This window comes from Canis lupus, chromosome 13 (genome assembly GCF_003254725.2).
Source record: "Canis lupus dingo isolate Sandy chromosome 13, ASM325472v2, whole genome shotgun sequence".
NCBI lineage: Eukaryota > Metazoa > Chordata > Mammalia > Carnivora > Canidae > Canis > Canis lupus.
The window spans coordinates 61,128,401-61,150,761 of NC_064255.1; the positions used below are offsets into that span (position 1 = coordinate 61,128,401).

The 22,361-nt window shown below is 36.8% G+C and overlaps 1 protein-coding gene across 7 annotated transcripts in view; it reads left to right on the forward strand.

Annotated features, from left to right (window-relative positions):
• Positions 1-22,361, forward strand: part of SLC4A4 (solute carrier family 4 member 4) — a 343,745-nt gene that overhangs the window by 315,284 nt on the left and 6,100 nt on the right. For all 7 annotated transcript variants that reach the window (XM_025435827.3, XM_025435826.3, XM_025435829.3 and 4 more), the window contains 6 exons: positions 2,886-3,064; positions 4,240-4,312; positions 12,238-12,306; positions 15,045-15,218; positions 16,868-17,029; positions 20,397-20,493. In XM_025435827.3, the coding sequence (XP_025291612.1) occupies positions 2,886-3,064; positions 4,240-4,312; positions 12,238-12,306; positions 15,045-15,218; positions 16,868-17,029; positions 20,397-20,493 (754 nt within the window). The remainder of the gene's footprint in view (positions 1-2,885; positions 3,065-4,239; positions 4,313-12,237; positions 12,307-15,044; positions 15,219-16,867; positions 17,030-20,396; positions 20,494-22,361) is intronic.

Sequence of the window (22,361 nt, forward strand, 5' to 3'; positions counted from 1 at the left end):
GCACACAGTAATTATGTATCTATAATTATTTTCTCCCAGAGCCTTTATTTATTTTGGTGGTTTTGCATAGTTTCCTTTGTATTCTACTTTCTAAAATCCTCATTTCACCCTCTTTGTATTATGTGGCCCCTTTTTGCTAGTCTCCAGGATATCTTGTTCAAAATTGTTTTTGTTGAAATAGAGCAAGAAAGCATGGAGTTGGCTCATAGTAGCCTACATGATTTTTCCCACAACTATTCTTTTGACCCATTGATCTGGGCAATGTGTACATCCTTAGTTATTACAGTTTCCTTGATGCCAAGATTAGGGGATCCTGTCCATTAATTACGATCATGGTACCTCTAATATAGTCTTGAGTGGTTTAGTCTATATAGGGCTTAAAATGGACATTTCTAGCCGTTGTCCACTGCCCCCCCTCCAGGTGATTCACATTTCTACCAATTAACAAATCTAGTTTTAATTTTTTGTATGGCTGATTAAGAGTCTATATTTGCTACTCAGAAAAATGTATACATGCTATTTGTGGTTCGTTTTTGGTAAATGTTAATTGAGAATTGAGTGTGCTCCATGAACTCTACTTCAGTATTCAGGATAGTCTAGTACCAAAGACTGATAAATACACACATAATTTCAAAACAGTGTGATGAGTGCTGTGGTGAAGGAAAGTGTAACGCAATAGCGGAACATAGAAAAGGAAATATAACTTAACTGGACTTACCCATCTCACTTGGCTTGAGGTAAGAAAACTAAAAGAAAATAGAAAGGCTGATTTAAGTCTTAAGGATGAGTAGGACTGATTCAAGGTAAAAGGAAGGAAGAGTAGACATTATTCCAGGGAAAGGGTACTATATGGACAAAGACACAAAGGCATTAGTATGAAAGATACATTGAAGGAATTGTATGTGATTGAAAGTGGCCATGATATAGGATCTGGGGCGGCGAGAGGTGAAAGATGAGGCTACAGATGTGAACAGAGGCCAGATCATGAGTGGTCTACAGCAAGGACATAAGACATGTTCACAGGCGATGAGCAAATCCTATAGATTCCACCTTAAAGTGTAGTCAGAATCCAAACGCTTCCTGCCATCTTGACTGCTAACACTCCAGCTCTAAATGTCACAGTTTCTTGTATGGATTATGGTAGCAACCTCCTAACTCCTAACTGGTCTTATTGTTCTTGACTTTCTTTAGTCTGTTCCTAACACAGCAGCCATAGTGTTTAGAACATAAGCCAGTCATGTCACTCCTCCATTTAAAACCCTCCAGTGGCCTCCATTACACTCAGCCTACAAGCCCAAATTCTCATAGTTCTACTTTGTACTTAGTACTATTTAAGATACTGTATAGTCTACAGTTTACTTATGTTGTTTATTGTTGTCTCAGTAGAATGGAAACACCTTGCATATGGGAATTTTTGTCTGTTTCATTCACGGATATGCCATTAACACCTAGAATTGTGCCTATTAATAAATTGGTAGTAATATTTGTTCAAGGAATGGAATGATTGAGACCCAGGTATATCATGATACTCACCTCCTTAGTAATTCTTGAACAAGTTTATTTCAGCTAATCTCCACCCTGTGCTCTCCTTTCCCTTACCATATCCCACTCCCAATTCAAACCCTATGGTTTCCAACCATTTGTACTGAAATGAACTGCTTTTATGAATATATATTAACCTTTGTCTCCCAAGGAGACTTTTGTTCATAGTCAAATGTGGACAGAGTCAGTATATGCTTTTTTTTCTTGTGTCAACCCTTGCCTATGATGAGTTCTCTGAGAACATGATTAGACCTATGTTTGTGAGCCAGCGGTGAAATCTTGGCATTTCAGTGAGAAGAGAGCAGAGTTCTAACTAACTGTAATTGGATCTGCATGATAACAGTCACCAGGTTTCTAGTATAAATTACATTCTCATTTTTTAAAGGCAACATCTCCATTCCCTCAGATTGGTCATATCCTGGCTCATGGTGTTGCTGCTTCATGCTGTGAAATTGGACTGCTCTATTTTCTCAGGCTCCGTAGGGGTATTAAGCATTTGGTTTCTTCATAAATAGAGCAGAGAAATATAACCACAGGATAACATTGTGGACACATTTAACACTATTTATATAGTGAGTAAAAGAGAGAGACCTTTTGTTACATCGTCTGCTCTTCCAGTCAATAAATGGTATTGTGACCATTGGACAGTGTTTGAAATCAGCCTCTTCTGATGAAGGGTGTATTAATTACCTTGATGATCATGTTGAATAGGTTATTGAACAATTATTTTCATATACTGTGAAAGGTGAGAAATCATCTTATGCGTACCTTCTTAAGGTTGCTTTCAGATCTCTGGTCTACATGTGCTGAATACTGTCTAGGTGAACCACTTCTTGCTAGACAGTCAAACAGAGAAGGATTAGTGCCTGCTTTTAAGGTGCTTTTTGTGCTTGTATTAACAATAACCAGTACCACCACAGCTATCATAACTGTTTTCTGAGCTCCTACTATGCAACAACCACTACCTTTTAAGTTCCTATAAGATGTTTTGCCTCTGTTTCTTCACTGAATGGTCATAATAATGCTTCAAAGTAGATGTCTGTCTCCATTTTTCTGATTATAAAATTGGATACAGAGAGGATATGATAACTAACAAGCAAATGATACGTAAGCTGCGACCTCAATCAAGCTAGAGGAGGTGTCATGTGGCAGCTCTGTGTTTAACTGTAGGGGGATAATATGAGGAAGATAAAGTTCTCTTACTTGAAAAACTTACCTTGAAGTAGATATTTTTAGCAAGCCATGTGAGTTGAGGTTTTTTGGTAATCTTAATTCCCATCTGGAAATTGGACAAGATAGATGAGTATTTTTTTTCCATATGATTTTGTTACCTCTTTGTACAGAAAGGAGCTGGATATCACCTGGATCTCTTTTGGGTGGCCATCCTCATGGTGGTGTGCTCTTTTATGGCTCTTCCGTGGTATGTGGCTGCTACTGTCATTTCCATTGCTCACATCGACAGTTTGAAGATGGAGACAGAGACTTCTGCCCCTGGAGAACAACCAAAGTTTCTAGGAGTAAGGTACGTTAAGTCAGAAGAAAATGGCAAAACACATCATGCCATGTCAATGTGTCATCCATAGGAAATGGGCGGAATGGGAGGAGAAAAGGCTGGTGATGATTAATTTATTCCTGTACTTGCTGTTCCAGAAAGGACTAAATTTTCCTTATAAAGTCTTCAATAATTTTTCGAGTTCACTTCTTATTTTACATAAAACATTTTTGATTAATGAAGGCTAAATGATGCAACATAAAAGCACAAACAGCTCATTCATTTTCTTCATCATGCAGCTTATTTCGGTGCTGTGGTACTTACTCTATCACAATCCTGTGTAAAGGCAAAACCCTTTAACCTTTCAGCTCTGCTGAGATTCCCCAAAACTCTTGAGTCTCCTTGTGATTTTTAAGATTCTGCAAAGGGAAAGGAATTCTTATTTTCCAGTTCATTTTCTGTCCCCATAAGCACTGAGAAACCTTGACCTCCAGCTGTTAAATTTGGGTAGCCATGAAGGACTTGTCTAAGACCTTTATACTTTGTTGAATACTTTTTATAGCAAACCCTGCTTCTAAGTGCTTGAGTGAATAGCTTGCAGGACAGAGCCATTGTTTCCCACGCCACAACAGTGGGTGATTCTTTCTTGGGGGCTGGGGGAGGGGGTGTTGGATGGGAATCCTATTTATTAAAAAGTACTCTTGTTGTTGTAGATTTGGAAATTAGACTGATGGGATTTATTGCACTTATGAAATTTCCCTGAGCTGTTTGTTAATTAGAATGCAGGACAATGTAATATCTGTCTCCTGTGAAAGAAGGTGTAATTACACAACAGTACAAGTCATTTAAAAAATAAGGGCTTCAAAGAGGCCAGGAATTGATGGACTAAGAGCAAGTGACATTATTATTATTATTATTATTATTATTATTATTATTATGAAAGGAGCAAAGGATTTAACAGAATCACTTTATCACTTTTCTCTTGAATTGAAATCACATTATACAATAGTTTTAAGAGAATTCTATAGTTATGTTGAGCTTATATGTTGTCCTTGAGGTATTAATTTCTATAAGATATCAATACATCTGCTGTTTTCGTCAAACATTAATTTGGTCAATGGATAATCTTTTTGGAAGGTGAAAAGACAAGAGCATATTTATAAAAAAACAAGGGGTAAATTGGTAATCTTTTTATTTGGTTTTAGGGAACAGAGAGTCACTGGAACCCTCGTGTTTATCCTGACTGGTCTGTCGGTCTTTATGGCTCCCATCTTGAAGGTAAATATGTGAAATATTTACCTCTTTCTCCTCCTCAGTACATTGACAGGTAATGTGCGAAGAGTAGAATTCCTTATCTGCAAGATTCTCATCAGTTCTGGAACACACTGAAGCAGGGGTCAGTAGAATGAGGACTTGAGGACTTTAAAAACTTTCATTTTGATGTCCTTCTCACTCCTTCACTCCTTCTATTATTAGTTATTATTATTATTATTATTATTATTATTGTAGTTATTTGATTGAACCACATTAAATTACCAGTATTTAGGTTTTTTGACCTATGCAAATGGCAGTTCCACACAGTTTAGTCAATTGATTTGCCCCTCCTCACTATGTTTCTTACTCCCCTTGTATCCTTTCTTCCCATTATTTTCCATTTACTTGTTCCTAAATCCTGCTTCCACTGCCCCCCATGCACATGCACACAGCAGACTCCTGGATAACATGATCATTTTGTAACTTTTCTCCATTCTTTATTATTGCTGACCGCGTTTCTATTTTCTTTGAATCAGAAGGCCTGGAGAATAGAGTAAAATTACTGATTTCTGACAAGAAAACTTTAGAAATGAACTTCTGAAGAAGAAAAAAATTATATGGTAGATTTTTTAGAAAGTCAAGAGTCAAATATGTAGCTTTGATTGATGGGGTGACTATCTGCGAAAATAGATGAATACGAACCCTATGAGAATACCTATTTAGAAGACGAGATAGGGTTAAAAGAGCAGGTTTAACTTTCATGGAGCTTCCATTTCTTTTTTTGTGATACAAGCATTTTCTTCTTCTATTATATAACAATACTGGCCAATTATTGATAATTTGTGTTTGATACTCTGCACCACAGTACATATAAAGCATAAAATTACCTATATAGATCTAGAAGCTATAAACAACCACTGTTAATATCCTTTCAAATTTGTCTCTGAAAATTCTTGTGTATTTTATTTATTTTTTAAAATATTTTATCTATTAGAGAGAGAGCACGAGCAGGGGGGAATGGCAGGCAGAAAGAGAAGGAGAAGCAGGCTCCCCAGTGAGCTGGGAGCCTGTTGTGAGACTCGATCCCAGAACCCTGGGATCATTACCTGAGCTAAAGGGAGACTCTTAACTGACTGAGCCACCCAAGCACCCCAATTTTTGTTTATTTCTCAACAGTTCTCATTTTTCAGATTTTTAAGATGCTTAACTATACAATACAAGTGATGGAGCAGTACATTTTTGTAAAGAATTCAAACAAGGGATCCCTGGGTGGCACAGAGGTTTAGCGCCTGCCTTTGGCCCAGGGCACGATCCTGGAGACCCGGGATCGAATCCCACGTCGGGCTCCCTGCATGGAGCCTGCTTCTCCCTCTGCCTATGTCTCCGCCTCTCTCTCTCTCTCTCTCTCTCTGTGATGACTATCATAAATAAATAAAAAAAAATTAAAAAAAAAGAATTCAAACAATACAGAAGTACACAGAGGGAAGGCAAAAGTCCTCCACTTCTCTCAAGCTGGCACATTTATAAGTCAATTGTCATTCAGATGAATTTGGGGAAAGTGAAACTATAATTTCTTAGCCTATGATTAAGACTGGTTTTGCCCCTCAGAGTATTTAGATGAACACATACATTATGCATAAAATACTTGGTAAACAGTTGAAAGATTTAAATATTCATCTCTTATCCCTGGTTTCCACAATGTCAGTTAACTGGCTTAATTAATTTATGACAGGAATCATGAAGGAATATGCATTTCACGTACCATATAGGAAAATAAAATTTAAAGTAACCTCAAAAAAGTTGTTTCTGGTCACATATGAAGAAACTTAAGAGAGTCTGGGTCTTAACATTTTTCAGGGACAGAGGGAAATCTATGATCCCTTTTGCCTATACAAAGCAAGTTGTAGGGTAGGTTTGAAATTGAGTTTCATAGCATCAAATCCACTACCAAAAGGCTTTATGTTCCTTTGTTGCCCCACGACACCAGCACATCAACTGGTGGAAAAGTCTGACAGCTTTCGACCACACAGGCAATAGAACCTCATCTGGACAGATCCATTTTTAGAGAGGTCATTGCAGGCATTTATGACCTCATGTTATGGGAGGATATATAGGAATGAATTTGCCCCTGGGTTGCTTAAAGGTGGGCTCACATGACACAACTGCAGAGTTTTTTATGGGGTCTCTTAGTGCTTAGCTACTAACTAGTAGGGCATAATAGAAATCTTTTCATCTGTTCAGATGAACCCTTTAGCCCATCAGCCCCCACCCATTTTTTCTTTTATTTTTGTATTATGTCTTTTCATTAATACAGTGTAAAATCCTAACTCAAAAAATTCAGATGTGTTTAAAAGCTTTTTTTTTTTAGCTGAGTAATCGTGTATGATCCCAAAGGGACACAGAGAACAGATACTGTATAAATTGCTATTTTTAGGAAAAGATGCAAGACTCACATTTTCAACAACGCCTCTTCCTAACTATTTTCTAACCCTGCACCCAAATGTGGCTGCAGAGGAATTAAAGCTGAAAGCCCTTTTGTTCTTTATTTTGCAATGATTCTTTTTGCCCCGATATGCAAAGCACCTGAGTATTTGCAGGAACAGTTTAGAATATTGAGAAAGAAGCAAGAGAGATGTAAGGGATCAATGAGCATGAGCTTGCTTTTCCTTTTGACCTTCCTTAAGTTCACCTTTGTTCAGCTGCTGAGGTTTATAATTATGGGTATTTCCATCTGGCAACTTTGAGTCAATGCAAAGAGTCGTAAGAATTAGTGAAAGGGGCACCTGGGTGGCTTGGTGGTTGAGCATCTGCCTTTGGCTCAGGTGGTGATACCCAGGTCCTAGGATTGAGTCCCACATCAGGCTCCCCGCAGTGAGCCTGCTTCTCCCTCTGCCTCTGTCTCTGTCTCTCTCTCTGTGTGTGTCTCTCATGAGTAAATAAATAAAATCTTTAAAAAAAAAAATGAAAAAGGTGGTCCAGCAAACATTTTTACTAGGCAGTGTTTGTGCCCAAAGTGTGGGAAATGAAATTATTTTATTACTATAGCTTCCAACATATTGTGGGAAGCCTAGATTTTAAAACAACAAGAATAAAATAGTCCAGCATTCACAATTGTGATTCCAGACTTTGATGTAAACTATTCTTTACTTCGGGAATCATCACATTAGCTCATTTCAGATCAAGACCTTCTTACCATTGAAATCGGGTAACTTAGAAGCATTCACCACAGAATTCTTGGTAGTTCATGTAAAAAGTCAATACAGGAAGAAGCAGATGAGAGTATAGTTTAACTAACACCTAAGTAATGACTAAGTAAGAGTCAGGATTAACAATTAACCTCAGAATTTACACAGAAAGAGAGGTATCAGGGGTTACTTAGGAGGAGGGAATCTTTTTCTTCCACCATGTGACTTATGTGTGTTTTAAAAGAACAGAGGACAACTTTAGAGGATGCTTTTACTTAAGAATCGGCCTTTGAAAGGCAGATCAAATGAACCGGGATCAAGAGAAATATGTGCCTTTCACTTTTTAAAAATGACACGGCTCAACGCCTTCCCTGCCCACCCCACCCCACCCCCCAGTCCCACAGGTCTAGGGGCCTCAGATGTCATGTTCTCCCTGCTGTAAGCAGGGTGGGTACTTTGCTCTGTGCCTCCTTATGGCGGCTTATTTTGATTTGACCTTGCCGAAGTCAGTCTTTTTACATGGAAAAACATAAGGAGTAATAGTGTGTTACAGCTTTAAGTTCATGGGGATACCCTGTGACCCTGGCCAGCTGCACTCATACATGCCTCGACCCCATCACTGACTGAGTACAGAACTGTTTGGAAACAGGAAGCACTGGCTTCCCAGGCCAGTTAAGCAGTTTAGATCTGGGTCTCTGCAGCAGAAACCCTGCCTGTGAAGCTAGTGCTCTGCACGAGGATATGAGGGAGACCACAGAGCAGCAGCAAGATGAAAGACTCTTCCTAGAGCTTACTTTTTTTCGTTCTTTTGACGAACTTAAAGAAATAAAGATCAAGTCAAGTTCACTGCTGCTTCTGTTGCCTTTGCTTGAATTAGTTCATCTTTAACGTGAGGTGTAGCCAAAATTTGTCTTTCAGGTTTGTTTAGGGTTCTAAAATGTGGAGGCTAGCACTGAATTTCTACCTGGCAAGCATTTGTGGAGCTCCTACAGTGTGCCCCATGCTCTGCTCAGTAACAGGGAACCAAGGAGACATGGTAGTGAGGATGATGATGGTGGTGGTAATAGCGGCTCCCATTCATTGGAAGTTTGGCATTAGACCCAGAACTCCTCACAGACTGTTTTTATTTAGTTGTCCAATAAAACCTATGAAAAATATATGTATAATTGCATTCATCTTACAGATTAAAAAAAAACAAAGTATAAATGACTTGCCAACTCACAAAGTTCTTAAATGGTAGAACCAAGGTTTGAACTCAGGCAGTTCTAACTCCAAAGCCTGACCTCATAACCATCGTGGTTTATTGCCTTTTAAAATAAAACAGTATTGCCCTCAAAGAGCTCATTTACTTTCATTTCCCATGAGATGATCTTCCCCAGCTTCTTTGATCCAATTTCCAGTTCTCTTATGTAAAGAGAAATGTGGCATTTTCACAAACTCTTCATCATAAGCGACTCCATGGTTTCTTCAGTGACTAGGGGCCAGATTGCAAGTCGGCAGCTTCCTTATGGTTCCAGATTTTTAAGGCTTAAAGGCATTAGGATGTGATTTTAATAATGTGTTCCTGGAGACAGTTGTTATAGTTGAAAGGACAACATTGTAGAGCATATAGAAAACCGAGGTTTCGAGTCGGACCTTTGCAGCCATCATTCTGGCCTATACTCCTCCTGCCCCCACCCCCTCCCACAGAGGAACCAGAGGGAGCAGTGCTGGGCAGTTGCAGGCTTCTCACTTGCCAGTGAAGGTCCTGATGCTAATAATGACATCAGTACCACATTGATCATTTCTTGAGTATCTATTATGAGCCAGTCCCTGAACCAGATCTTATATATTATATAATCTTTATTGTAGCCACCATATAGGTGAGAATACTGAGGATAAACATAGACAATTCAGAGTTCCGCAACAGGTATAGTCAGAATTGGAACCCAGAGGTGGCCAACTTCTGTGCTTCCATGCTCTTAATCAGTACCTCGTTCTGAGTTTTACACACACGCATGCACGCAGGCACACAGGCACACACACGATGGTTATTATCCTGCTGGGAGGCCTCACTCCTGTTCTGAATTCTGCACTGTGGGCAACTACCATCTATCTTTCTTATTAAATTTATCCTTTCACATTTTTTTTTCTTATGGGAATATTCTAACACTATCAGGAAATCAAAACGGAGGGCCAGGTAAAAAAGAATGGAACTACATTCGTCAGAGTTTAAAAAATTTGGTGACATAGTCTGAGTATGCTAAATCTTCACTGACTTTAATATAATTTTCTATCTGGCTGTAGAATCAAGCATTTACTTTTTCATTTTTAATGTTTATTAAAAGCATAATATTTATATTGGGCTTTTTGGTTTTCTGGCTATATTTATTTATATAATTTTATTTGCATAATTTGATAATTCTTGAAATACCTATAATCTTAGTATACCTTGAGTTTTTTGTGTTTTAATTTCTCCGTCTTGCTTTATAAAAATGCCTACCTGCTACTGCTATGTATGTTATGCTAATTTAACTTAAAATAGGATCACATCTTTTTGAAACATTCTTCTTTTTCTTCCTTTGGGAAATTTCTATTGTGATGAATGATTCTATTGTGATGGATTTTTAAGGATTGACCTTTTGATATACTCCTGAACCAAATCCAATAAAAAATATCCTCTAACCCAGTAATTCTGTCAGATTTCATCAAGATTTCCAAACTCAAAGATTTTTAGTGAGACACACTGCACTATCTTAAAGAAAATGGTGCATTTCTTAAGATGTTTGCATTACATTGAAAGTGACCAAAAATTTGAATCAATAGACTTCCATATATGTGCTATTTTCCTTTTTGCCAAAGAATATTTTTTTTTTTAAAAATCATCATCTCTAAAGCTGTTTTCCTACCCATACACCATGCTGAGTTAATGGTACCTTCTGATTTTATTTGGCGGTAGATTTGGTGAAATCTGGCATAAATTCAGAGAGCATAGACCTCAACACCATGGTACAACTTTCCTTCATTCTGATCCTAGAATTACATTAGAGAAAATATTTAGCTAAACTTAGAGGAGGGGTGGAGATAAGGCTCAGTATCACCTTTGTGATTACCTTCTTCCAAGCCAGAAAAAACACTTTATTCAGATTAAAAGTATCTACTACAGGATTTCTAACTACTTGGCCAACTATAAGAGAACTATACTTCTCTTTTCCCCTTCTGCCTTTCTTTCCTTCCCAAGAAATTAAAAATGAAATGACAAGAAAGGAATCATCATATATTAAAGAAAAATGAGAGTGCCTTTGCCTGCAAAAGATATTTTTAAAAATTGAAAAATGAGTTAAAGCAGTGAGATGGTTTCTTTGTTGGTTATTTTTTGGTCAATTTGTACAGAGGAATGGAAATATGTACATTCTACAGGAAATAAAGGCACGTGTCAAAACTCAAGTGGCTTGAATGTGATGTGCTCACCTCTTTGTGGTGATTGTAGGGTATTACAGCACACTTGGCTTCCCCAACACTCTTACTGTTGTTCCTCCTACCTTCTCAACATTCAATGTTCAATAATTTTTTTCTGAAGTCAAGATCAAATTAGCTATGTCACAATTACTAGTTTTTTTCCTAGAAGAATGTGATATTTTATGTGACTGAAGATATGTATTACATATAAATTTAACAATTCTTGTAGCTAGCCAATAACAATTGGAGATAGCCATGACATATTTTGAATTTACTGATTCTCCAGTAGTCACCACAGGGTTTCAGACACAGAACTGTTTTAGGTAATTCCAAGGAGAGACTGATAGAAATTGTGTTTCATTTAATACATGTCATAGTTCTTTAAAAATTACTCTGAAATCATACTGTTTCCTGGCTACAAAGCCTCCTTTATGTAGATTTGGTAAGATTGAACTTAATTGATTGTGGTTTTTGAAAACCGAAATTACTTGGACTTCTTTTCAAAATCCAAGCTTGAGAACCTTTTGTTGTTCAAATAAAAGCCTTCCCAGAAACAGAATCATCCTTGAGTTGCTTAGTTTCTAGAGTACTAAGGACATTTCAAAGGTCTAGGAATAGATAAAACATAAGGAACATTGCATTGGAACTTCCCCATTCTTAAAACACTTTGTATTATTGTAAAAGACTCTTGCTAATTACTTCATGAAAATGTATTAATTCACTTTTTAAAAATGTGTACTACTGCATGTGTGTAATTAATTGCTTCCGTATGCTCGATGCTCCTTTCAAGCAGTGTTCTCATTAGTTAGTCCTCTTAATATTCCTGAGAGGAAGAAAGGGGACAGCCGTTTCATGTTTGCTTAATTGAAAGAGGCATTTACACACCAAGCTGATAGATCATTTGGCAAAAATTATTAAGGAAGAAATCAACAGACTGTTGGAAAGGAACTTGGTCTCAGGAGCGAAGCAACTGTCTACCTTTCTCTACCTCTCAGTTCCTGCAAACATCTGGTTTACATAATCATTCCTTTTAAGGGGAAAGGGAAACAAACTTTTTTTCCCCATTAAAAAAAATTTTTTTGAGGTCATGCATGCTCATTGCTTTAAAAAAAATGCAGGCATCAAATAAAAGTTGAAAGTCTCCCTCCACTTGTTTCAAGTATAGCTTAGAAGTTTATCAGCGATGAGTAAAGCCCGCTAATTAGAGGTCCCTGTATTATTATGTCCTATTGTTTACTTTCAGATTTGGCCTTTATTTAAATTATCCTTCTTTATTACTGTTTTTATTATTGTTGTCTTTAACCTTCCTCCTTTTTTGCTTTCTAGTTTATCCCCATGCCTGTACTCTATGGCGTGTTCCTGTATATGGGGGTAGCGTCCCTTAACGGTGTACAGGTGAGTTTTCCATAGCAGTCTAAGTATAGTCTTGGTTTTTTTCTAGTAGTAAGAGTAGTACAGTAACAAATCTTTGGCAAAAAGTGCTACTCATTAACTACTGGATTTTTAAAATGTGTATATTTGCAGAAAACAAAGAGATGGTTGCCCGAGGGGAGGTAGGTGGGGGGATGGGTGAAACCAAGAAAGGAGATTAAGAGTGCACTTATCATGATGAGCACTGAGTAGCATATAGAATTGTGGAATTTTTTATATTGTACATCTAAGAGAATATAGCACTGTGTCATAGATAGAGCATTTGTTTTCTACTTTCTCTGCTTATTTATGATTTAATTAACAAAATTAATTTGTGCCAACAAACGCTGTCAAATGTACCCATTCTTGAAATAATCTGTTAAAGGCCATTTAACTAAGGAAGTGAGAGCTATGATCCTTTCTTCCTCCTTCCTCCCTTCCCTCCTTCCTTCTTTCCTTCCTTCATCTCAAGAAGGAAATCAAACCCTTTCAGGGTGTTCCTCAGGATACTGTTTATCCATTTGCCTTTAAACTATACTAAGAACAGGCTATTATTTGATTTGCTTTTCACATGGCTGAGATCAGTGATCAAAAGTTCTGCACCAATAAAAGAATAAAGTCAGTGTGGTTTAGTGCTACTTTTGTCCAAAACTTCAGCTATTCACAATTTGGGTAGAACCGGCCCCTTTAAAAAAAAAATCATCAGGAAAAACTTTGTGAGGGACTTTGTCTTTCAATTGAGGTTTAATTTAATTGGCACCAGGAAACTGGAAGTACTTCTGCTGCTTTCTGGCACCTTGTTAATTGTAGCCTTATTTAGCACTTACTAATGTTTTAATGGGAAAAGACTGCATGTTCTGTGACCATCATAAGAATTTATTTAAACCTCTTCATAATAGTCCTTGCCTTTCATTTATTGAATTTAGATTAATTTGGTTTTAGAGTCAGATAGAGCTGGGCAGGTGCCCAGACCCCCAAAAGCAGAAAAGGCTATTTTATTTTTCCCCTGTTTAGCTCCCCTCTGAGTAAAATTCTTCACCATTTGGATATTTGTCACAAAATACAAGATGGTGCTGGTGGATTGGACTAGATGAATGTGAATGGGGGCTTAACTGTGCCTGTGAAACTTTGGGCAGTACAAATATATAAAAAATATTTTTACCTGACTTTGTAAATATTCCTTTTTCCTCTAAATGAAAAAAATATGAAACTAATATGGCTCCCAAACTAATAGTTTTTTGTTGTCGTTGTTGTTTGGGTTTTTTTCCTTAGTAGGTCCGTCTAGATCAGAAGTTTGATTTATGTGTTCTAGGGGCTTCACTAATGGTTGGAGCTCAGCACGTGTTTATTAAATTAAATAGAAGGCAAAAAATCGCCATTTCATAGTGATGGGGGAAAAATCCTTTGCTAAAGGCACAGCCAGTGGATTTCTTAAATTCTGCAGTGCTGTTGTCCCTCTTGCCTTTTCTGTTGACTCTCCCACTTTTAGACCTTTTGGCGAGATTTGACTTAGCAAAAATGTTGTAACCCAATCTTTATAAACAGCAAGACCCCTTCCAGTCAAAAAATAGGCCTAGAGGGAGAAAGAAAGTTTGTTACATAGGAAATAGCTTCCAAAAAGCTTGTCTGTTGTAGTCTAGCTTATTGTACATTTCTCCCTTTCCTTTGGAAAGAAAGCGGAGATATTATGCCAGAGTCTTATTACTTAATAATTCAATTCAGCAGATATTCACTGAGTATCTTTGATTGAAAAGATCCTAGGGTAGTTACCTAAACATCATTTTTCTCATCATCCATGTAAACTCAGCAGTTAATCTTTGAAGCAGGGCACCTGGGTACGGAGGGGCATGGCAGCCAGTTTAGTACCTGTTTCTGCACAGCACTGTGATAGCCTCTCCTAGATTCAAATATCTAGTTGTTGGACACTCTGAAACTCATTGTAATCGTCATGGCTTTTCTTTGAAAAGAAATGATAATGAATTGCTGAATATTATTAGTTAAGTCGTGCCACAGATAAATGTGGAATTTATGAAAATATAAGTGCATTCCCATTTTCAGATTGGATACTTCCTTTGTATCCTTGAGACATCCCTGAAATGTCTAAAGTAGCACCTTCTCTTCTTCCAGTTAAGGTGACTGAAACAGAGTAAGATACACGACTTAGAGGTTTTCCTTCATTTTTTTTAAAGATTTTATTTATTTATTCATAGAGACACAGAGAGAGAGAGAGGCAGAGACACGGGCAGAGGGAGAAGCAGGCTCCATGCAGGGAGGCCGATGTGGGACTTGATCCAGGGTCTCCAGGATCACGCCCCGGGCTTCAGGCGGCACTAAACCGCTGAGCCACCCGGGCTGCCCGAGGTTTTCCTTCATTGTGAAACTATTCACAAGGTTCTCTCTCTGGAAGAGACTCAGATAGTAAAAAAGAGATGAATATCTAGAATTTATATTTGGCTTTGTGACTTCATTATGGTGGCCACTATATCTCATATGTCTGCATAATATCCTATGCAAAGTAATAGGAATTGGAAGATTCCTAATATGTTCCTACTGTACTGGACTAAATTCCTGTGTTCCCTGACCAGAGTCCTCTGCAAAGGACACTGCTTGCCTAAATTATAGAATATAAATCACTGGTCATTGGTTAGGCATGGTGGAAATGGGTTTGTGTAATCAGCTCTTGAAAGTAATACAAGTGTCCTCTCGTCTCCTTTCCTCCCCAGTTCATGGATCGTCTGAAGCTACTGCTGATGCCCCTGAAGCACCAGCCAGACTTTATCTACCTGCGCCATGTGCCCCTGCGCAGAGTCCACCTGTTCACTTTCCTGCAGGTGCTGTGTCTAGCTCTGCTCTGGATCCTCAAGTCAACTGTGGCTGCTATCATTTTCCCAGTCATGGTAGGGACTTCTTTATTTGAACCTACCCATGAAGTCATACCAATGTCATTTGTCATTGTAATATAGAAGACACATGTGTCTTTTCTGTGTGGTTCTCATTTTTCCCAGCTTTGGCCAAATAATTTTGATTTGATTAGTTGTAATTTAAGGTTCCCATGTCTATGGTCATGTGCAAGAAAATGCACATGCATACACTTGACGCAAGTCACCAAGCCAGCCTCGGGTCTATCTGTCTCTCCCACAGCTTTAGAAACAGAATTTGCATATACAAACATAGTTTATTATGTACAAAACTCCTCTTATTCTTAGCCAGAGTTATTATTTTATCTTATGTATATTTGTTGTTTGTATTTTTTTCTCCAAGGAAGCAGGAAAAGAATGATGTAAAATACTAGTGATATCTGTAGAGTCATATCTTTTTTATGATCATCCCTTCTGTCTCCTTTTTTTTTTTTTCCCTTAAACTCTATCCACTTACTGAAAAACACACTGAGTGTGAGAAATGACTCCTATTTGCCTATTGATATAGTCTACCTATTAGTTTTGCTAAAGACAGGAAAACAAAGTTTAGACCTGGGTAAATTTTGAAATATGTCCAGTAAATCACTTACTGCTTGTGGTAAATAATAATTTAAAAATGCATTCCCTTTATAAAGTATTTTTTATCTTTCTAGAGCTCTTACTTGATCACAAAGCAATAATGTCAGATCAGTAGGGCCGATGTTGTTAATTTCTCTAGGAGATGAAGAAACGGACATAGAGCATGATGAGGATAAACACAACTGTTTAATTTGAGACAAAGTCATGACTCTTATATCCTAGTGCATACTAATTTTACTCTTGAGCAAAGGCATCTTGGATGTACCTTTAGAAGTTACTCTTCAAGGGTAATTCATAGAATCAAAGATACATATTTTAAGAATACTGATTTTAGAGGCAGACAGCTGGGGCCCTTTATTATATTTTTTTCCTTACCTGGCTTTGTGATCTTGGATGACATACTTAAGTCTCCAAGGCTTGATTTCCTCAGTTGTAAGATGGAAGTCATAATATCTACTTTCTGAGTTTGTGGTGGGAATAAATGAGAAAATACTGCCTAAGAGTTTAGCACAGCCTCTGACACACTGTATGTTTTCTGGTTGTAGTAGTGATGGAAGTTGCCCCGTAGATAAATGTCTCTAGCACGCTCAAGTACTGCCTCATTACAAGTTAGTTCTTTGTAGATGTAACATATTGTACATTGTACAGATTTTCCTGTTTTTCAAAAACCTGTATACTGTTTTAATTTTGAATAATTATAAACCATATGCAGGTTTTTTTTTAATCTTTAAACTCTCAGTCATTTTATTAAAATTCTGACATGGAAGAAAATGGTTTAAAAAATAATCTCACGTTGACATTCTAACTGAATGTGATCATACATTTCAGTGAACAAAGTAAGTTTTACTTAAGACTTTCATGACCCACTTTCCCCATAAAGAAAATGTTTATGGTCCAGCTAATATAAATCCATATAAGCAAGATGGGTTCTATCACACTCTAGCCTTATACATGATAGATTTCTACTGCCTTTCATAGAGTGGTATCAATACTTATTATGACTTCATCTGACTTTGTTTCTTTCATACTTTCTATATTTATCCTTTCAGATCTTGGCACTTGTAGCTGTCAGAAAAGGCATGGACTACCTCTTCTCCCAACATGACCTCAGCTTCCTCGATGATGTCATTCCAGAAAAGGACAAGAAAAAGAAGGAAGATGAGAAGAAAAAGAAAAAGAAGAAAGGAAGTCTGGACAGTGATAATGATGATGTAAGGAACTTTGCAAAATTCCAAAGTAAAGCTAAAGAAAGAAACGTGAAAAAAAATATATGTGAAACGTGTGTGTGTGTGTGTGTGTGTGTGTGTAAAATCCTTTATGTGAGATATATGGCTGAGTTCCAACAATATTCACCTGGCTGTGTTACCTGTCAGTCTTCACCTTCCTTTGCCCTTCATTTTCTTTCTTTAGTTCTTTATATTTTCCAAAGTTTTTCTGTAGCCATTAATATACTAATAGTGATAAAATGACTTCTAAAAAAAAAAAAAAGGCCCACCACATCTAAATAACTCTAATTTCCCATATCTCGGATAAAAATGACATTTGCTTCATAATGTTATAACTGTATCTGGTTCACTATTGGTAATCCAGGATTTAAATTTGAGATAATAATTCAGTTTTATGTAATTTTAAGCCTGGTGTGGACAAATACCTGTGACTTCACCTCCTGTGATCTATGTTTTCATTGGAGTAGGCTTTTGACCAAAGTTCTCTGCTCTTGTACTTCTCTTCACATTGAACTTTGCCATGATTTAAGGTAATTTCTCTGTAACCCTTCAATGAAAAGGAAAGGCAACTGGAGCTTAGGTTTTTGGGTTTGTTTGTTTTTTTTCTTTTTGTTTTTTTTTTTTACATAATTGTAGTAGTCAGTTCTGTAGTCCAGGTGACCCTCCTGCAATTGGGTGATTAAGTTGAGAAATAAAATTGCCTTTTTTTTTTTTTTTTTAATTTAGGAGACCATTTCACAGGTGCTCCAGTAGGGTTCTGTAATCAGAACTAGGGGAACAGCTGGGATTATTTAATACACACATGGGTTTATCCCAGTAGCCTTTTGAAAGGACTGCCAAAGTGACATTTCCTAGGTGAAGATTTGTTGTGGATTTTACTCAGTGCAGTATCCCCATTCTAATGGGATCCCTTGGTATACAGTTTTAAAGTGGGAGTATAGTTAGGTTTTGGTGTCTACTCTGTACTTGATCATTTTGATTGATCATGCGTACTTGTCCTTTGATAAGAGCTCTTTATAGTACATGTTTTTGTTCCTATTTTACAGGAGAAAATTTAGATTGAGAAATGTTAAGTCATTTTTTCTAAGCGTATACAACCATAGTGGCAAAGCCAAAACTCCAGTCCAGGCCCATCTGGTTATTTCCAGCTGGTCAGGCTGTCTGATTGTATTCTTTGTGGAGAATTTAGAAATAGTACAGTGAGGGAAGGCAACAGACAAAATTGGATTTCAGATAAATTGATCCAATAAAAAGAGGCTAAATATATGAGGTACATTTAGCTAAAGAGAAAAAGAGTCTCGGAGCTTTTGTGACTGTCATCATCCATCTTCAGTGAGAACAGGTGTATAGATTTTATGTTTCCAGGGATGACAGAAAAAGAAACTGTGTTTGAATTACAATACAGATTAGGGTACACTGTTAAAAAGAATGATATGTTTAGACATTGAATAGAAATCAAAATTTGAAATTAATTTCTAGACCACTCAAGAAAAAAAGAGAAAAAAAGAATGGCTGAAATATCGACATAAATAAAGTAATATTTCATCTTGAATTTTCAAAACAAGTATGGCAGTTTATGTACATGGACACCAAACTTAAACTTTACTACATATTGCTAATATATGAACTAATATTATAGAATCCTCATCTCTAATAGCTTTTAAGAAAAAAAAATAAAATATCAACTATTGAGAACGTTTTAAATTTTGTTCTCTGGTGTGAAAAGTTGGATCAAATGAGCTCCTGAGAAGTTCTTCTAATTCTTTGTTTCAATTTTTAATGAATTGTATTTTATTTGGACAATTTCATTAATGATATTTACCATTTCCAGCTCTGTATTTCCAACAGATTTCTTGAAGATAATGTGTGATACTTGTTTCTTTTCTTTTCCTTTTTCTCTTCTTCCTCCAGCCCCCTTCAAAAAAACAAGCTTAAGTATTTGTCTTAGTGAACTCAAGCAGGCAATTTCGAGTACATGTGTATAATAAGTTCTCTGTGTTGAGCTCATTATTTGGGGGCTCTATATTTGGAGGGTGGCTCTCCTAGTGTTCAGCTGGTAATCACGATGCTGGGGTCCATGTATAAAGAGAGCCACACAGGGGCATGGTGGTTACAGAACTTTAATGAGCAGAAATAGTGAAAATTATGGCTTGCCAATATTTTGAGCCACTCAGTCATTTTTGGATTTGCCTGGTAGGCTATGATTAAGGGTTGGCTTCCAACCTATTCATCTATAAATGCTATTATTTGGGGGAAATGTTTGAAATACTGTGATTAAAATTTGTCCTTCTTGGCATCCTCATAAAGGTACATGCATGTGGCATCTTCATTTTTTTCAATATAAATGCAATATCTTATTCCTTTAAAATAATTTTGTGGCTTATTACTCTCTTCAGATTCACCTTAAAAGATTTTCAATGTCTGTATGTTAAGGTTTATTTTTTCTTTATTTTCTTTGACCTCTAGTTCTTTTTTCATTTTTTCCCCTCCCATCTTTTTGCTAAAGGCTATTTCTTTGGTACTTTCAGTTAAGGGATGGATTTGATCTTTTCGGTCCAAACATAGACTTGTATTCAATATAATGAATTCTTTAAAAAAGGAAGGTGGTAATCCTATGAAAATCCCCTATAGTTTTGGCTTAGGTGACCTGTTTTTTCAAACAGCCCCATGAATAGCCTGATTTTGTCATTTTATTCTGGTTGTGATTCTTCTCTGCTTACATGACAATCATAGATACCTATACCTTCCTTTTGATTTTTATTTTTTCATGTTTTGCTAAGTTTCAGATATCTTTGGGAAAAGCAAATTGAAATGAACCTTTAATGTAAACTAGTTTTAATACAGTATTAAAGTAAGGGGGGTAGTTATTTTCAACTGTACATCGAGGGCTCCTTGATAGTGAATATTAGTCTTCTACCTGTCTTTGACGGAAAGTCTCAGACATGGAATCAGAAAGCATAAATGAAAAAAGAATTTCAAGACCATGTTATAGTTGAGGAAGTTTCCTAAATTTAATCTTTCACATCAAGATTATATACTTTACCCTACAGCAAACCCATAAATATTTGCTGTTTGGGAATCCAGCTTATAGAAAGCCTTATAATTGTTTTAATTTGTAGTGATCTCCCTTTGGTGTGTTTCTAGTTTTAATTGATTTATCCCATTAACTCAGAAGCGTGGAAAGCAAATGTGAGAAAAATTGTGTAGAATTTGAAAAATTGGCAAGTAAGAATGATTATATCAGAGTCCTTCTTAGTGTAAATGCTAATATGATAGGCTTGAGCAATAATGGGAGGTAGGGAGGGCTGTATAGTAAAAACTTTCTAAAAACTGTTGTACGTTTCTTTCACAGTCTGACTGCCCATACTCAGAAAAAGTTCCAAGTATTAAAATTCCAATGGACATCATGGAACAGCAACCTTTCCTAAGTGATAGCAAACCTTCTGACAGTGAGTAGAACTAACCTCTTGCATGTCTGCTCAAATATGGTTTGCACGTGCGGAGAAAAAAACTTTAGAATTGTCATTTACATTAACTTTCCCTCTATTTTCTTTTCTGCTTTTCCATTTGGAGATTTACACTTAATTACTATAAAGTCTCATTTTTACATTCCTTGAGCTTAACTCTTCTTCCTTTGATCCATAACCTTTTAAGTTTTTGTTTGGTAGTGTTTTCTCTGATCCAAGTTATCACCAGTTTCTTTCGATTGCTAAACTCGTAACCATGTTTTTAATTGACCCCCCCCCCCACTGGTATTTAGAATTGCAGCTTATAGTACTACATCACTGTCTGTTTCTGTTTGCTTTAGCCAATGACCAAATGAGCTCAAGAGAGAAATTGCATCATGAGCCTCTAAATAATCAGTAAATCAATTTTCATATTCAGCATTTGGAATAATTATTATTTTTAATTAAATTAGCAATCATAGGGTGTCTGGGTTGCTCAGTTAAGTGTCTGCCTTCAGCTCAGGTCATGATCCTGGAGTCTGGCGATCGAACCCCATGTCGGACTCCCTGCTTGGCGGGAAGACTGCTTTGCTGTCTCCCTCTGCTCCCCTGCCCCACATCCCACTCATGCTTACATGCTCTTGCTCTATATCTCTCTCAAATAAATAGGTAAAATCTTTTTAAAAAAATAACAAATAAATAAAATAGTAATAATAAAATATTAATAGAACTTTTTAGGTATTACTTATAAAATATATGCAGTTTCTTCCTAATTTCTTTATTCCTTTTCTGCTGTTTCAAAAACACCTTTTTAACTGGACTGGTCTTTTTGGGCAATAGCTTGGTGGCTAAGGTGTAATGCTTTCTGACATATCATCTTTTCTTCTGTAATTGAGTTAACAGGCGACTTGAAAAAGGGAAAACCTCTGTAGTAGTGAATATCTCCAGCTTTTCCAATAGCAAGTAGCAATTGCTTCCAAACTACTTTCACTTTGGGTTCTCATTTGAAGAAAATATATTCTTTTAGATCCAGACTCACTTCAAAGTCTACTAATCTATTATGGGGAAAAGGATAGTTGAGAAACTTTTATTTCTGTTTGACAATGCCAGTTCGACTTCAGTAAGAGGTTACCAAGAAAAGTTTGAAATGCATGACTATTTATGAAAAATAGATGTATTACTTATCTGTTGCTATGTAACAAAATACCACAAAACATAACAGCTTAAAACAACAAATATGTATTATCTTATATAGTTCCTGACATTCAGGAATTTAGGAGCACATGATTTAGATGATTCTGTCTCCAGATCTCTCAGAGAGAGACCTTTTGGCTGGGACCAAGCTTGAAAACAACTGGAACTGGGATCTGCTTCAAAGCTCATGCAGAAGGCAGCAGTTGTTCAGTTCCCTGGCCTATGGGCACCTCCTTAGGGCCCCCTCATGGTGTAGTTTCCCCCAGTGAGAACAGAAAGAGAAACCAAGATAGAAACTGCTGTCTTTTATAACTGAATCTCAGAAGTGACGTGCTATCACTTCTTTGCTATATTCCATGAGTCACACACAAACCAACCCTGGTCCAGTATGAGAAGGAGTTACACAAGGACATGGATACCACGAGGCTCAGGGAGCATTGAGGGGTTATCTTAGAGGTTGGCTCACTGGGTTTAAAGAACAGTCAAAGCAATCTCAGCTTTGGTGCCAGTCAGTAACCTATAACTTGTAACTGAGGTTCATTTCTTTTTTTTTTTTTTTTTTTTCTGAGGTTCATTTCTTTTCAGTTCTGTCAGTAGGATTTAGTTAATACTTCTTTTTTGAATTCAAGCTCTTCAAACCATCTCCTGGCTTCATTTTTCCTTATATTAACACTAGA